Source organism: Triticum urartu, chromosome 3A (assembly GCF_056163025.1).
Source record: "Triticum urartu cultivar PI428250 chromosome 3A, HENAU_Tu73, whole genome shotgun sequence".
Lineage (NCBI taxonomy): Eukaryota > Viridiplantae > Streptophyta > Magnoliopsida > Poales > Poaceae > Triticum > Triticum urartu.
This window is the reverse complement of record NC_141875.1, coordinates 306201928-306220364: the sequence shown is the minus strand read 5'-3', so window position 1 is coordinate 306220364 and position 18437 is coordinate 306201928. Positions and strand designations below refer to the sequence as shown.

Below are 18437 nucleotides of genomic sequence, written 5' to 3'. Positions count from 1 at the left end.
ACCTTGCAGTGCCTTGAGCATCCCCAAGCTTAGGCTATTGCCATTCCTTATTCCATAGTCCATGAAATCCTTACCCAAAATTTGAAAACTTCACAACACAAAACTCAATAGAAAATCTCGTAAGCTCCGTTAGTATAAGAAAATAAATCACCACTTTTGGTACAGTTGTGAACTCATTCTTTATTTATATTGGTGTAATATCTACTGTATTCCAACTTTTCCATGGTTCATACCCCTCAATAGTAGTCATAAATGCATAAAAATAAGCAAACAACACGCGAAAAACAGAATCTGTCAAAAACAGAATAGTCTATAGTAATCTGTAATCCCCCTATACTTCTATAACTCCAAAAATCCTGAAAACTATGGACGACCTAAAAAATTTGTTTATTAATATTGTGTACAAAATTCAAGAATTTATCACGTTCCAGCAGCTCAGATCAATTATGTCACTGGGCGCAAAAGTTTCTATTTTTCAGCAAGATCAAATCAACTATCACCATATGCTATCCCAAAGGTCTTACTTGGCAAAAACACTAATTAAAACATAAAAACCACATCTAACCAGAGGCTAAATGAATTATTTAAAGCAAAACAGGACCTAAAAAGAAAAAGGAAATTGGGTTGCCTCCCAACAAGTGCTATTGTTTAACACCCCTAGCTAGGCATAAAAACATGGATAGATCTAAGTATTATCATCTTTGGAATGCAATCCATAAGTGGCTCTCATAATAGATTCATAAGGCAATTTAATTTACTTTCTAGGAAAGTGTTCCATGCCTTTCCTTAACGGAAATTGAAATCTAATGTATCCTTCTTTCATATCAATAATTGCACCAATCGTTCTAAGGAAAGGTCTACCAAGAATAATAGGACATGTAGGATTGCAATCTATATCAAGAACAATGAAATCTACGGGCACATAATTCCTATTTGCAACAATAAAAACATCATTAATTCTTCCCATAGGTTTATTGATAGTGGAATCTGCAAGATGCAAATTTAAGGAACAATCATCAAATTCACAAAAAGCTAACACATCAAATAAAGTTTTTGAAATCGTGGAAACACTAGCACCCAAATCACACAAAGCATGGAATTCATAATCTTTAATCTTAATCTTAATAGTAGGTTCCCACTCATCATAAAGTTTTCTAGGAATAGAAACTTCCAATTCAAGCTTTTCTTCAAAATATTTCATCATAGCATAAATGATATGTTTAGTAAAAGCTTTGTTTTGATTATAAGCATGAGGAGAACTCAACATGGATTGAAATAAGGAAATACAATCTACTAAAGAACAATTATCATAATTAAATTTCTTTAAATCCAAAAGAGTGGGTTCATTGCTACTTAAAGTTTTGACCTCTCCAATCCCACTTTTATCAATTTTAGCATCGGGATCTAAAAACTCTAAATCATTGGGACGCCTTTTAACAAAAGTTGACTCATCTGCAGTCCCATCTTTATCAAGATTTATATTGGAAAACAAAGATTCAATAGGAGTCACATCAATCACTTTAAGATCTTCATCATTATTTTCACGAAAACTAGAAGAACACGCTTTTATTAACCAATCTTTTTAGCACGCATCTTAGCAGTTCTTTATTTGCACTCATCAATGGAAATTCTCATGGCTTTTAGAGACTCATTGATATCACACTTAGGTGGAATAGATCTGAGTTTCAAAGAATCAACATCAAGAGAAATTCTATCCACGTTCCTAGCCAAATCATCAATCTTAAGCAATTTTTCTTCAATCAAAGCATTGAAATTCTTTTGCGAACTCATAAATTCTTTAACACTATTCTCAAAATCAGAGGGCATCTTATTATAATTTCCATAAGAATTGTTGTAGGAATTACCATAATTATTAGAGGAATTACTAGGAAATGGCCTAGGATTAGAATTACCTCTATACGCATTATTACCAAAATTGTTCCTACCAACAATATTCACATCCATAGATTAATTATTATTTTAAATCAAAGTGGACAAATGCATATCATTAGGATCAGTAGCAGCACTCTTACTAGCAAATAATTTCATAAGCTCATCCATCTTTCCACTCAAAACATTAATCTCTTCAATCGCATGCACTTTGTTACTAGTGGAAGATCTTTATGCCATTGAGAATAATTAACCATACTATTATCTAGTAGTTTAGTAGCCTCTCCTAAAGTAATTTCCATAAAAGTACCTCCCGCGGCCGAATCTAAAAGATTTATAGAAGCAAAATTCAAGCCAACATAAAAGTTTTGCATAATCATCCACAAATTCAAACCATGAGTAGGGAAATTTCGTATCATCAATTTCATCATCTCCTAAGATTGTGCAACATGTTCATGATCAAATTGCTTAAAATTCATAATATCGTTCCTAAGGGAGATGATCTTAGCGGGAGGAAATTACTTGGAAATAAAAGCATCTTTACACTTATTACATGAATCAATACTATTTTTAGGCAAAGATGAAAACCAAGTTTTAGCATGATCTCGAAGTGAGAATGGAAATAGCTTCAATTTAACAATATCATTATCCACAACTTTTTGCATATCACACAAATCAATGAAATTGTTTAGAGGGGATGCGGCATCTTCACTTGGAAGGTCGGAAAATTGATCTTTCATAACAAGATTCAGCAAAGCGGCATTAATTTCACAAGATTCTGCATTAGTAGCGGGAGCAATCGGAGTACTAATAAAATCATTGTTGTTGGTATTGGAAAAGTCACACAATTTGGCATTATCTTGAGCCATCGTGACAAAGCAAGCAATCCAACACACAAGCACACAAAAAGCAAGTGGATAAGACGAACAGAAGAGAGGCGAAGAAAAGGAAAATCTTTTCGAAAATCATTTTAGAAGTGGGTGAGAGTAAAACGAGAGGTGAATGGTGAATAATGTAATGCAAGGGATGAGAGTTTATGATGGGTACTTGGTATGTCTCGGCTTGGCGTAGATCTCCCCGACAACGGTGCTAGAAATCCTTCCTGCTACCTCTTGAGCTTGCGTTGGTTTTTCCCTTAAAGAGGAAAGGGTGATGCAGCAAAGTAGAGTAAGTATTTCCCTTAGCTTTTGAGAACCAAGGTATCAATCCAGTAGGAGACAACGCACAAGCCATTGAATACCTGCACAAACAAACACCAACTTGCACCCAACGCGATAAAGGGGTTCTCAATCCCTTAACGGTTATTTGCAAAGTGAGATTTGATATAGATGAATAAATGGTAAAGTAATATTTTTGGTATTTTTGGTTTATAGATCGGAGAGTACAAGATTGCAAAGAAAGTAAATAGGAAACTAAAATTGTAGATCGGAAACATATATGATGGAAAGTAGAAGATTATATGATGGAAAATGGACCCGGGGGCCATAGGTTTCACTAGAGGCTTCTCTCAAGATAGAAAATATTACGGTGGGTGAACAAATTATTGCCGAGAAATTGATAGAAAGCGCAAAGTTATGAAGATATCTAAGGCAATTATCATGAATATAGGCATCACGTCTGTGTCAAGTAGACCGAAATGATTCTGCATCTACTACTATTACTCCACACATCGATCGACTCCTCCCTGCATCTAGAGTATTAAGTTCATAAGAAGAGAGTGACGCATTAAGTAAGATGACATGATGTAGCGGGATAAACTCAAGCAATATGATGAAACCCCCATCTTGTTATCCTCGATGGCAACAATACAATACGTGTCGGTTCCCCTTCTGTCACTAGGATCGAGCACCGCAAGATTGAACCCAAAGCTAAGCACTTCTCCCATTGCAATAAAACCAATCTAGTTGGCCAAACCAAATCGATAGTTCGAAGAGACTTGCAAAGATATCAAATCATGCATATAAGAATTCAGAGGAGATTCAAATAATATTCATAGATAAGTTGATCATAAATCCACAATTCATCGGATCTCGACAAACACACCGCAAAAGAAGTATTACATCGAATAGATCTCCAAGAACATCAAGGAGAACATGGTATTGAGAATCAAAGAGAGAAAAGAAGCCATCTAGCTACTAGTTATGGACCCATAGGTCCGTGGTAAACTGCTCACGCTTCATCGGAGAGGAAATGGTGTTGATATAGAAGCCCTTCGTGATCGAATACCCCTCCGGCAGGACGCCGGAAAAGGCCCCTAGATGAGATCTCACAGGTACAGAAGGTTGCAGCTGTGGAAAAGTGGTTTTGAGGCTCCCTTAGAAGGCTTTGGGGTATTTGAGAATATATATAGGAGGAAGAAATAGGTCGGTGGAGTCACGAGGGGCCCACAAGGGTCGGGGGCGCGCCCTACCCCCTGGGCGCGCCCTCCGTCCTTGTGGGTGCCTCATGGCTTCCCTAACATGTACTCCACGTCCTCTGGATGTCTCTCGGTCCAAGAAAAATCATCGCAAAAGCTTCATTCCGTTTGGACTCCTTTTGGTATTCCTTTTCCGCGAAACTCTAAAACAAGGAAAAAACAGGAACTGGCACTGGGCTCTAGGTTAATAGGTTAGTCCCAAAATTAATATAAAATAGCATATTAATGCATATAGAACATCCAAAACAGATAATATAATAGCATGGAACAATCAAAAATTAGATACGTTGGAGACGTATCACACGCCAATATCTTTCTTTCAGCCACACCTATCTTTTCGGTGGTAGACATCCTTATATCCTGGAACGTGCCTTTCCTCTTGCCACTTTGGCAACCCTTAATGATCTTCATTATCAGAAAAGGGCAATGCCAGCAGACCGAGCTTTCCACCGCTATTCTATCATCATTAGAGTTACTAAGCTCCCATGATTTACTGCCCTGCAGTTGATCGAGGCTTTACGCGGCGCTCCAGGCCCCATCTGTAAGGGAATAAATCATAGACAGAGTTGGTTTGACCATACACGTCAGTTGATAGAGGCAAAGGTGTCCCGATGTTTCGATGAGATGGTGGCTACCGTTTCTGGGGGAGTCGACCTTGACGATCCGACTACGAACGTGCGAGACGTCGCGCCTTAGCAATCGCTAAACCAACTTCCGAGGGGTTATTGACCACGCCGGAGCACGATCAACCTAACCACGAGGGTCTGTTTCCTGCAAGCAAACAAAGAACAAGCAAGAAACTGAGATTGCAATCTGGATATTGCGAATATAAGATGAAAGCTTTATTGATCAAGGTGGGGTTATGTGACGTCTTGGTCTGGTCGTTGGACACAAACGAAGTACGAGAAGTTGCAACTATGGCGAACTTTTAATCTAAACAAAACCCAAAGTATAAACGACGCCCTAAGGGCTGTATATATGGAGGAAGAGGGGGGAATTTCGTGGCCCTTGAGGGTGGGGTCCGAAACCAACCCTAACTCTTGTTTCCCCACACATACGGACTCTACAAATAGCCTATACTTAAGTATTTCAAAATTACATGGGCCTGGCCCATTAATAAGGTGACGCAGCACCTAAAATAGCCTATGGACGAATATTATGAAGTGGCATCTTGTATATTTTGTCCAAGGCTTCATGCACTCCTTATGGCGGCTTCAAAGTCCTGAAATCATCACTTGTAACTCCGTTCTTGATCCCCTTGCGCATGCCATCAACTCCATGCGTGTTCTTGCTCCAATGTTCATCCTTCTCCAAGCTAGGCCCTTCATTTGTAAGCAAAACAAATGTATCCAATTTAGGCAGCATCATAATCTCATGAACATTAGAATCATTACCAAGAAACGAAAGTACCTGGTAATTTAATTGGCGTGCGCGAGCTCTAGTAATTGGTCCAGTATATGTAACAGTAGGGGTTGTGGGTGTAACAATGGTATTGATATCCTCATCATCCTCCCCTTCTTGAAATGAAGTCGTCCTCGATGGAAGCTCATCTTCCTCACCCAAATAAGGCTTCAAATCTGCAATGTTAAAAGTGGGACTAACCCCAAAATCTGCAGGTAGCTCAAGTTTATATGCATTATCATTTATTTTCTCTAACACCTTAAAAGGACCATCAGCACGTGGCATTAGCTTTGATTTGCGCAAATTAGGAAATCTATCTTTATGCAAATGTAACCAAACAAGATCTCCAGGTGCAAACACAACATGTTTTCTACCCTTATCTCCAGCAAGTTTATATTTAGCATTCATACGCTCAATGTTTTCCTTAGTTAACTCGTGCATTTTTTAAATCAATTCAGAACATTCTTTAGCATCAAAATTAACCTTCTCCGAAGATGGAAGAGGCAACAAATCAATAGGTGCACGAGGTAGGAAACCATACACAACTAAGGGCACATCTTAGTAGTAGAATGCAATGAACGATTATAAGCAAATTCAATATGAGGCAAGCATTCTTCCCACATTTTCTTATTATTCTTCAAAACAGCCCTAAGCAGAGTAGACAATGTTCTATTGACTACTTCAGTTTGTCCATCAGTTTGGGGGTGACAAGTAGTACTAAAAAGCAGTTTAGTCCCCAACTTAGCCCATAAACATCTCCAAAAGTGGCTAAGAAATTTAGTATCATGATCTGAAACAATAGTATTTGGCACACCATGCAAGTGAATAATTTAACGAAAGAACAAATCAGCAACATTAATAGCATCATCGCTTTTATGACATGGTATAAAGTGTGCCATTTTCGAGAATCTATCCACGACAACAAATATGCTATCCCTCCCCTTATTTGTTCGAGGTAAACCTAAAATAAAGTCCATAGATATATCCTCCCAAGGAACACTAGGTACAGGCAAAGGCATATATAAACCATGAGGATTGAGTCGTGACTTAGCTTTTTGACATGTAGTGCAGCGAGCAACAAAACGCTCAACATCCCGTCTCATCTTTGGCCAAAAGAAATGTGTAGCAAGTATATCTTCCGTCTTCTTCACGCCAAAGTGTCCCATTAGTCCTCCTCCATGCGCCTCCTGCAACAACAAAAGACGAACGGAGCTAGCTGGAATGCATAGCTTGTTAGAACGAAATACAAATCCATCATTAACGACGAACTTGTTCCATGTTCTACCCTCTTTACAATTCAGCAATATATCTTTAAATTCAGCATCATGCACATATTAATCTTTGATGGTCTCCAAACCAAATATTTTAAAGTCAAGTTGTGAAAGCATAGTATAACGATGAGACAATGCATCAGCAATAACATTTTCTTTACCCTTCTTGTGTTTAATGACATAAGGGAAAGTCTCAATGAATTCAACCCATTTAGCATGTCTACGGTTCAGTTTTGCTTGACTTTTAATGTGTTTCAAAGATTCATGATCAGAATGTATAACAAATTCTTTGGGCCACAAATAATGTTGCCATGTTTCTAAAGTCCAAACAAGAGCATATAATTCTTTATCATAAGTAGAATAGTTCAGACTAGGCCCACTCAATTTTTCAGAAAAGTATGCAACAGGTTTGCCATCTTGTAAAAACACACCTCCTAATCCAATTCCACTAGCATCACATTCAAGCTCAAAAGTCTTATTAAAATCAGGAAGTTGGAGTAAAGGAGCATGTGTCAACTTATCTTTTAATACCGTGAAGGCTTCTTCCTGTGCGGTACCCCAAACAAAAGGCACATCCTTCTTTGTAAGCTCATAGAGAGGTGCAACAATGGTGTTGAAATCTCTCATAAAACGCCTATAGAAACCAGTGAGGCCAAGGAAACTCCTCACTTGTGTGACCGTTTTGAGCTGCGGCCAACTCTCAATAGCTTCAATCTTGGCTTTATCAACTTCAATTCCCTGTGGAGTAACAACATAGCCAAGAAAAGATACTCGGTCGGTGCAAAAGGTGCACTTCCCAAGGTTACCAAACAAACGTGCATCACGTAGAGCGATAAAAACAGCACGTAAATGTTCCAAATGTGCTTCCAAAGATTTGCTATAAATCAGTATATCATCAAAATAGACTACCACAAATCATCCAATGAAAGCACGTAAAACTTCGTTCATTAATCTCATAAAAGTACTAGGCGCATTAGTTAACCCAAAAGGCATGACTAACCACTCATATAAACCAAACTTAGTTTTAAATGCTGTTTTCCATTCATCTCCCAATTTCATACGAATTTGATGGTATCCACTACGCAAATCAACTTTGGAGAATATTGTAGAGCCACTCAATTCATCAAGCATATCATCAAGCCTAGGAATAGGATGATGATAACGAATAGTAATATTATTAATGCCTCTACAATCAACACACATACGCGACGTACCATCCTTTTTAGGCACTAGTATAATAGGAACATCACAAGGACTAAGAGATTCGCATATATAACCTTTGTCGAGCAGCTCCTGTACTTGACACATAATCCCCTTTGTCTCCTCTGGATTGGTACGGTATGGTGCACGGTTGGATAGCGAAGCACCGGGAATTAAGTCAATTTGATGCTCAATCCCTCGAATAGGTGGTAATCCCGGTGGCACGTCTTGTGGAAAGACGTCAGCGAACTCCTGCAAAATGTTAGTGACAGCAGGGGCAAAGAGGAAGGCACGTCCTCGAATGAAAATAATGCCTCTTTGCACACAAAAGCATAGCAAACAGATTTGCTAAAATCTAGCTTATCAATATCAGATTTGGTGGCAAGTAAACATGCACTTTTCAAATTAATTTCAGAAACAACAGTAGATGGTTTATTATTAGGCTTCATTTGGTGCTCAAATTCTTTTGCCACAATCTGATTTTCACTCTTATTTGTCTCCTGTTTTGCTTTATTAGCTCTATTAATATCATCTTTCAAAATGGAATTAGGAGTCATAGGAAGCAAAGTAATATTTTTATCATTATGAACAAGAGTATACTGATTGTTTCTACCATGGTGTATAGAATTTTTATCAAATTGCCATGGTCTACCAAGTAACAAGGAACATGCTTGCATAGGTACCACATCACAATCAACATAATCAACATATGTAGAGATACTAAAATGCACACGAACAGTACGTGTTACCTTAACCTTGCCGCTATTGTTGAACCATTGGATGTAGTAAGGATGTGGATGTGGTCTTGTGGTGAGAGATAGCTTCTCCAGCATCTCCATGCTAGCCAAGTTGTTGCAACTCCCTCCATCTATGATCACGCGAACAGAACGTTCCTTCACAACTCCCTTTGTATGGAACAAATTATGCTTCTGATTTTGCTCAGTTTGTGTAACCTGCACACTCAAAACACGTTGAGCAACTAAACATTCATACATGTCAGCATCTTCAGGAGCCATGTATTGCGTCTCATGATCAGAATCGTCTCCACCATGTTCGTCACGTGTAATAAGAGCCAAAGTCTCCTCATCATAGTCACTAGCGGACTCATACCCACCATCCTCAGTAACAATCATCACACGCTTAGATGGGCATTCTCTCGCATAATGACCTCCACCCTTGCAACATCGACAAATAATATCATGTGTTTGCCCTGTTGATGCCATGGATGAAGAAGAGCTCTTTGCAGGCCCAGAAGGTGTGCTCTTGGCAGATAGTGGTGATTGTGCCTGCTTTATTGTATCACGGTTGGAGGTGGCAGCCGACAGAGGCTCCGGTGTAGCAGAACGTGTGGAAGTAGATGATGCACGTGGTGTCCATGATGAAGGTCGACCTGCAGAAAAGTTAGTCCGCGCCAATGCATGTCGATCCTGCACTTCACGTTCAGCTTTACAAGCAAGATGGAATAAACGAGTGATATTAGTATACTCCTTATACTCTAGAATCATCTGAATCTCTCTATTTAATCCACCCATAAAACGTGCAAGCATAGCTTCATTCTCCTCAACAATACCACATCTAATCATGCCAGTTTGTAATTCCTGATAATATTCTTCTACAGAATTTTTTCCCTGTCTTAAGCACTGCAATTTTTGAAGTAATTCACGTTGATAATATGGTGGAACCCAACGAGTACGCATAGCAGTTTTCAAATCAGCCCAAGTAGCTGGAATAGGATATAATCTACAATGCTCAGACCACCAAACACATGCAAAACTAGTGAATGCACAAACAGCAGCAGGAACACGTCTCTCCTCGGGATATTGTAAACATGTAAATCGTTGTTCAGTTTCTAACTCCCAAGTAAGATATATATCAGGAACATATCTACCCTCAAATGGTGGAATATTCAATTTTAGTTTAGGGAGATGGTCATGATCTCGTACCTGAGGGTGAGCCCTACCATTGCTATTATTTGCATGTGGACGACCTGGTGGTTGCTGTGCTAGTGGTGGCACGTAGTTCTGATTTTGATCAACCTCATCCTCATAATCTCCCACATAATCATCCTCCTCCACATCAGTAGTAGGAGCCACAGAAGTATCAACAGTAGCACCAGCAGTTTGGCCCGGCTGAAGAGGGACACGGCTCGCTCGGCGGAGGGCTGTTTCCCGACGTGGAGGTAGTCGGTGTTGTTGCCGTTGTTGCAGAGGTGCGGCAGGAGCAGCCGGTGGTGGTGGTGGAAAACGCGAAAGCAATTCAGCAAACTTGTTATCGAGCTTTGTTTCAAACATCTTCTCCATGCCATCTATATTCTCCATGGCCTCTTCAAATCTGTTTAGCACATCTTGCACCTGTCCACTCATCATTTGCTGAAACTTATCATGAAGCTCCTTGTTCGTCAAGTTCTCCCAGTCAGTCTCGTCGGCTTGTGATCCTGGCATGGTTAGCAGCAATAGAAACACACAAGAATATGATCCTATAGACTACTAACAAGTGGTGGTGGTGGCGGGTGTCACAAATCCGTCAAGCAAATCTCAAATTCTTACCAGTTCTTACCCAGCAGCAGGCGGTGATCGGCAACCGTTGTAGTCAAAACTCTCAAAAGCTTGGATAGAGCGATTGCCAGGGAGAGTCAAACGCACGACGTAGATGTATGTGGAGCTGGGAAGGCTTATAGTATGGTAGCAAAAAGGGTCAGCAATAATCAATTCAGAGATGCAAAGTTGAATAAACGCTCAACGACGATACTGTGCTGGTCCTAGGCTAGACCGTGCTAGAGACGCGAGCCTAGAACACTAACAAAATCACGGCACTGCACGTAAATAAGGGAAAAGCACACTCTGTAACTCTTTTTTTCGCTCTTTTTTTGCGCTCCTTTTTTTTGCGCTCCTCTTTTTTTTTGCGAAAAATCACTATAATGGCGAGTGTCTCAAAACGCTTCCCTCGTCAAACTGATAGGATGGCCACGAAATCAGGGCAGCGATGACGAAAAAGTGCGACAAAAAATCACTATGATGGCACGTGGCTCAAAAGACTCAGAAAAACCTAAAAATAGGATAGGGAAAAAATATTTTTGGTCGCCGAAAATTTGGCCTAAAAACTGCCCGGGGGTCTCCAGACTCTTTTTTCCGAGACCTACGCAGGCAAGGAAACACGAATCGGAATTTAGATTGATCTTAAGAACAAACCTAATATGAGAAGAACTCGGATTGGTGGTGGATATATGGTTGTGGTATATGGCAGCGGTGGTGGTATATGGTAGCGGTGGTGGTATATGGATACAGATTGGTGGTGGTATATGGATACGGATTGGTGGTGGTATATGGATACGGATTCAGAGCGGTGGCGGATAAGCAATGGTGGTAGATGGGCGATGATGATGGTGCGGCGGCGGCGTGACAACTTATGACCAGAACTCGAAACTCTAAAAGACTAGATTCTAAGATCAGCAACTTGACACGACGATGCAATCGCAAATTCAACAAAGCAAAAACTCTAAAAAGATTATGCAAAGGCTCAGATTGGTTCGGCTATGATGAACTAACCCTAATTTTTTTGTGGCTTTTTCGTGGACTGTAGGTATGAAGAACAGACTCGATCTAATCTATGAAAAACTGTAAAATCTCACCGAGCAACCTAGAAATCTGATACCACTTGATAGAGGCAAAGGTGTCCCGATATTTCGATGAGATGGTGGCTATCGTTTCTGGGGAGTCGACCTTGACGATCTGACTACGAACGTGCGAGACGTCGCGCCTTAGCAACCGCTAAACCAACTTCCGAGGGGTTATTGACCACGCCGGAGCACGATCAACCTGACCAGGAGGGTCTGTTTCCTGCAAGCAAACGAAGAACAAGAAAGAAACTGAGATTGCAGTCTGGATATTGCGAATATAAGATGAAAGCTTTATTGATCAAGGTGGGGTTCTGTGACGTCTTGGTCTAGTCGTTGGACACAAACGAAGTACGAGAAGTTGCAGCTATGACGAACTTTTAATCTAAACAAAACCCAAAGTCTAAACGACGCCCTAAGGGCTGTATATATGGAGGAAGAGGGGGGAATTTCGTGGCCCTTGAGGGTGGGGTCCGAAACCAACCCTAACTCTTGTTTCCCCACACATACGGACTCTAAAAATAGCCTATACTTAAGTATTCGAAATTACATGGGCCTGGCCCATTAATAAGGTGACGCAGCACCTAAAATAGCCTATGGACAAATATTATGAAGTGGCATCTTGTATATTTCGTTCAAGGCTTCATGCACTCCTTATGGCGGCTTCAAAGTCCTGAAATCATCACTTGTAACTCCGTTCTTGATCCCCTTACGCATGCCATCAACTCCATGCGTGTTCTTACTTCAATGTTCATCCTTCTCCAAGCTAGGCCCTTCATTTGTAAGCAAAACAAATGTATTCAATTTAGGCAGCATCATAATCTCATGAACATTAGAATCATTACCAAGAAATGAAAGTACCTGGTAATTTAATTGGCGTGCGCGAGCTCTAGTAATTGGTCCAATATATGTAACAATAGGGGTTGTGGGTATAACAATGGTATTGATGTCTCATCATCAGTTCACTGATGTCTCCAACCTATCGGCTCCTTCCCCTAATCCTGATCCTCTTCTGCCTAACGCCGCGGGTGTCCGCCATCAGCAGAGATAAGCGCCCCTGATCCCTCAGTCCATCCTAGCTTGATCTGCTCAGCCTTCGCCTTCCGTCGTGTCGCCGCCTCCGCCATCACACCCGCCTCCTCTGCGATGCTGCATCGCACCCCAGGTCCCCACCCATCTTTTCTCCTCTGCCCCGTTTGTGTCGTCGCTGAGTCGCGCCTCTGCGGGTCGGTGCTAGGGGATTTGTTCCATGCGACACTTGTTCGTCTCGCCTCGGCGTCAGGAAAGGATTCCTCCTTAACCTCCTGTGCACCGCCACTAACCCACTACCGCGCCACCTGACCCATCTCTCTCCACGGTGAGGCAATGGCCGAGCGGCAGCGATGCTAGGAGCCTGTAAAGGAGACAACACAAGTTTCCATGGCCCTAGCCGTGCCCCCACGCTGCCGAGGAGGACGCACTGCGGCAGTGCGCTCGCTGCAATGGTCAACAAGGTCAGCGTCTGCCATATCATTTAACCTTGCTCATTCTGGCATTGATTCGGATTTGAAGAAGTAGACCATAATTTGACGTGTTATAGATTTGTAGTGCGCGCATGGAATTGTTGTATATGCTTCTTAAGGAGGTAAATAAATCTCCATCCACTTTTGTGTGTACTCATGACCTCCCCGAACAATTTTCAGTTTGAAAGTCTGCGTGCTTCACTACTGCTTGTGGACTAACATCATTTGGCAGTGTATGTTGTGTCATCTCTTAACTCATAAGTGTTCATCTGAAGGTAGAGGATTACTCCATATGCTAGAAAAACATAATTCCAACTCTCCCGTGTATTATTTGGCGTGGATGGATAAAATCACATAATGCCAGTTGCATGATTGCATCGTTCATGTTGTGCCTAATGTTTTAGATTCTGATTTTGAGTATCTAGGATGATCCAACTCATACTTATTGAAAGAAGTAAGAACGAATACCTTCCCTTGATTTATCTGTGTTCTGTCCCTTGAGGTTGCATTCTTCATTCAACAAGTTTTATTGTGTGACATTTCAATTATTATCTATTGAGTGTAGATAACAAAGAACTTCATTATTTTGTCTCCACTTGTTTACTTATGTTGGATCATCGCCTGGTTACTAACTATAATAAAAGAATAAAAGAAGTGAAGCATAGTGACATATAGCAGTGGCTTCTTCCTGACAGGCTGGCTGCAATGAAGTACTGAACTACCATACGTCCATAACACTACACTCCTAAACAAGCAAGTGCCGGCCATGGTTGCAGCCCACTGCATCCCCATGTGCACATAACTAGAATTTTTGCTTAACTACCCTTTCCTTTTCTTTCCTGTCAGTTTTTTAGAAACCAAATGTATGATCTTCAGATGCTTATTTAGTACATCACCAATAGAAATTTTGTTTTGCAGAAATACTTCTTCCTACCAAGAAAATCTTTAGCTTCCTTTCCTTTAATGCAGGAAATCCACATTGTCTGAAACTGCAACTTATTATAGAAGCTCACAAGCTATGGATCATCGTCAGCCGGGTAGTTGTCATCAGGGTGCCAAGCCGCCAACCATGCTGGTATGCATGTTTCTTGCTGGACTAGGTGTGTCTATGTTTTTCCCTTTTTGTAGGGTTGTGTCCGTTAGCTTGGTTGCTTTTCTTGCAGCCGCCGCATTGGTGGATGGTTCTGCTGGTGTGTCCCATGGTGGCGATGTTGAGGCTAAGGCGTGGGTGGGTGTGCCTGGTCTTTTCGCTCATGGTGGCTACGCCGAGGCACGGGTTGTTGCGCCTGATCATGTCGCTCATGGTGGCGATGGTGACGTGTGTGTGTGTGGATGTGCTTGCTCTTTTCGAGCATAGTGACGTCGTTGAGTGTTACCACCAAAAGAAAAGGATTAATACCTCTGCAGGTGCTTATCTATTTGGGTTTTGGGATTTGATGCATATGTACCATGGGTAAGCCCACGATTCTCAAAACTCCAACCAAGTTGTACTTTATTTATTACAAATTGTTCTTTGACTGTACTTATGCAATTGAATTGGCAACATTTCACTATGTAGCAATGGAATATGACAAATAAATAGAAATTCTATTTCATCCGGTATACCACAAATTGTCACCAGCAGAACATGAAGTTATATCTTCTCTCTCCCAATCTTTGTTGAATTTTATGAAAATTCTTTATCTTATATTGTATTACCTCCCGTAAATTTGTAACAATTGGTAGTGGATGGCAGGATGTTTTTTAATTGTCCTCTGAATTTAGGCAAAGGTTATTTTTAGGAGATCTTGAAAGGGAATTTTGTCTCCTAGAGTTAGTGATTGCTGGTTATGTTGTTTAGTTACCATGAATCCTCTAGCCTATAGAATACTACTTTCACATTGTCAAATTAAATTTCTCCTTTGTGGATAAGTAAAGGTAAAATAATGCTACAAATTTGACTTGTAATTTGAAGGTCATATTGCCAACATTTTCCATGGGAGGTATAAACTAATCCGAATTTCTACAATTTTATTAGCTTAATACTAGAAGTCAAGTTTACTTCCAAACACTTTTAGTTATCTAGACAACAAGTTTTCCAGTTTAAGGAATCATGGGCTAGCTAAGGAAATAAAGAAATGCAAGATTACTGTCGCTAATCATTATTATGTTAAATTTCACAATGCTTAGAAATTGCGTTGTACTATGTTTCACGATACATGAAAACTGGCAACATGTGAATATATAGTGTGGGAACTTCTGAAAGAAGTTACTGCAGAGCTAAAGTGTAGGCTTATATATTCAGCTAATGGATTTGTGTTTCTTTTATTGAATGTTCCACTTGATGTCTGACAACTCCATTTGTGGCGCACCCAACCACCAACTTTGGACTGTGCATTTGTCTTAAACATGGGAAGATGGTGTTGGATCTCCAATTGGTGGTGTTGGGGCAGCCTACAACAACAAAGCCTTTAGTCCCAAACAAGTTGGGGTTAGGCTAGAGGTGAAACCCATAAGATCTTGCGGCCAACTGATGGCTCTGGCACATGAATAGCAAGCTACACGGTGCAAATCTAGAATTGGATGGAATTGTAGAAGAGAGTGCACATCTACTAGATGGGCTCGTTGCTGTCATTTCTTTAGGTGTTCGCCGACCAGATTGTAGCTGTGGAGGCGGCCTAACAACTTATGCTCCTTTGATGGATGCAGATTATAACATGAGCCAACGGTATTGTGACAATCATGTCGCTAGAGCCCTGTAAGTTCCATTGATTCAATACATATTATAGAAGTTGTTGTCATTTGAACTATTTTTTTCTTTTAGCTATGGCTCATGTTCAACGGTTTGTCCTCTTGTGCCAATCTGCGACATGGCGTTGTTCAAAAGTCATCTTGGTAACTAAAGGGGTGTTGAAGGCTTCTCCGAGCTGCAGGTGAAATACTTTATTGTCCTGCATTTTTATATGACAGAATTTAGGATTGGATCTTATTCATGGCACTTGACAGTTTTTCATATCCCTGGTTGTATAGATTTTGAATGCATGCAAAGGTAAACTAAGAAAATTTAATGAGGTATCATATACAGAACTACAAAGGCCTCGAGAGATCGTTCTGACTTGCCCACTCGGCTTATAACATGATAAAATACATGAGACATATAGTGAAAAAGTGAGGTTCATGGGCATCAAGCAGCCAAACTACCTGAAAGTGAGGTTCATATCAAGTTAAACGATTTTTTGGTTTGATGACAGTGTTGTATTTGTAAATGCTGATGAGAGAGCTTTTCTCTAATTGTTAAGATATTGCTAAGCACCAATCACCAAAGATACAAAATGGTGGTGTTCTAGATGCAAGTATATTTAATGTCAACATTAGTAAGCACTGGGTAGTTTTTTTGGTTTCATATTCTTTTGTGTCATGTTCATGCTAATTGCTTGTGCTGCTAACAGGGTCTGCCTAGAAGTATTCTGGACTTCATCATCGGAATTACTGTCTATAATGTTGTGAATTTTCTATCATCGTACGTAGTATCATCAAGTTAGCTGATCTTTGATTTTCACTATTACCGTGGATGTTCTACTATATAAAAAATCTGCAATGTCAGCATGCTACTCCAGATGCCATTTCATACTATTTCTAAAGTGTGTTGTCCATTCACTTCAGGCTAGAATCTTACTTGATTGTTGGCCATATTGCATTTTTGTTTTTTCCTCAGGACATGTATCCATTTTGGACTCAATTAGCTTTGCTCGGATTCTGAATGTATTAGTGAGAGATCATTGTAGTTCTGGTGGCAATGCCATCACTGCTGAATATGTAAAACAGGAGACGATAAATGCTCTATATTTGAGAGTCATTCTCATCCCTAAACTATATTAATTTATTATAATGGCTCGACTGCAAGACCATACAAACAAAACAATCAACAAAATAATGCCACCCAGCCACACGCAATTTAACCAAACAGCGCAGCAAAGCGCGCGTACGCTTCTAGTATCACCTATTCCTGGATGCGTACAGTCCCCTTTCGTCTTCTTGATGATGATGTAGCCATGACATTCGTGTCTCGCTACATGATAACCGAGTACGTCCTTGCCCCGATCTAGTCAAGGATGGCACTTGTGCCAAGCCAGCACTTGGTGTAGCTATGTTTACACCAACCCCTCTACATGTGATCCATCTTCATGCACACCGTCAGAGCATGTTAGGTCGTAGTAGCGGAGTTTTCGCATGATTTGTGTGCTTAAGCAGGCATGCATATTATGGTGAATAGCAGTAATATATGGCATTCCTTGTGAGTGAGTTTGAATGCTTTTGTGTGCCTTTGTTTAAGTGAGTTGTTTCTTTTGCTTCTTTTGGACCTTCGGTGTTACCTTATTTCCCCTTATGAAATTTGCTCATCAACCACCATCGGACTCGAAGAAGCAAGGATTTCAAATACTTGTAAGCTTAGTAAACAATATGGCACTCCCAGTTGACTGTATTTTATTGGAAATATCTTCTCGAAATACAAATGATATCCTAGATTGACTGTCAGCATCAAATCAGCATCAGTTGTGCAACCTTTAAAGTAGTTATGATTAAACCAGCAAGAAGACAAGCAAAGTGCAAGGTCGACGGTATATTTTCAATCAAAGGTATGGCTCATATATAAAGTTTGATTCGGCTATGAATGAAACTTGAAATATGCTATACTCCGGAGGGAAGCCAGGATGTGCTATGAGTTCAGTAATCAGCAAGGAAGACAATTAGACCATTCTTCTTATGCAAGTAACCAGCCGCAAAAATGTTATGGGTATGTGTATGGCGGCCAGTCCACATATTTCAGTATGAAGCTTCTAGTATAAGAAACTCAACCTTCTTCCACACGCTACAGGGAGAAGCTTATGATGCAAGGCTCCTCAATATTCCTCAGTATGATATATGGACAGCTTCCTGTCCAAGATATCCAGTCTTCCACCGAAAGATACCTCGGCAAAAGCTTCCGGCATAAGGAAATGAATCTTTCTCAACAAGCAACAAGAGGAGAACCTTCTCAGATATGGAACACAGCCTTCTCCACACGCTACCACAACAAAGCTTCAATCATAAGATATTCAGCCTTCTTCAGCAAGATGCTCGGATAGCTTCCAAGCTAAGATACTCAGTCTTCTTCAGTACGACAC

At 40.4% G+C, this 18437-nt stretch overlaps 1 protein-coding gene across 9 annotated transcripts; it reads left to right on the top strand.

The window, feature by feature from the left end:
* Nucleotides 1-12742: 12742 nt before the first annotated feature.
* Nucleotides 12743-17136, top strand: LOC125543816 (uncharacterized). Of its 9 annotated transcripts, none has more exons than XM_087546985.1 (7): nucleotides 12743-13284; nucleotides 13371-13415; nucleotides 14263-14368; nucleotides 14457-14746; nucleotides 15982-16000; nucleotides 16097-16205; nucleotides 16722-17136. In XM_087546985.1, the coding sequence occupies exons 1-5, from the start codon at nucleotides 13211-13213 to the stop codon at nucleotides 15986-15988; spliced, it is 522 nt and encodes a 173-aa protein (XP_087403111.1). In that variant the 5' UTR covers nucleotides 12743-13210; the 3' UTR covers nucleotides 15989-16000; nucleotides 16097-16205; nucleotides 16722-17136. The 9 variants fall into 9 exon arrangements, 3 of the variants coding, with proteins under 3 accessions (XP_087403111.1, XP_087403113.1, XP_087403110.1); XM_087546987.1 differs by having other exon boundaries at nucleotides 12744-13284; nucleotides 15982-16030; nucleotides 16160-16205; XM_087546984.1 differs by having other exon boundaries at nucleotides 12744-13284; nucleotides 15982-16030.
* The last annotated feature ends 1301 nt before the right edge of the window (nucleotides 17137-18437 follow it).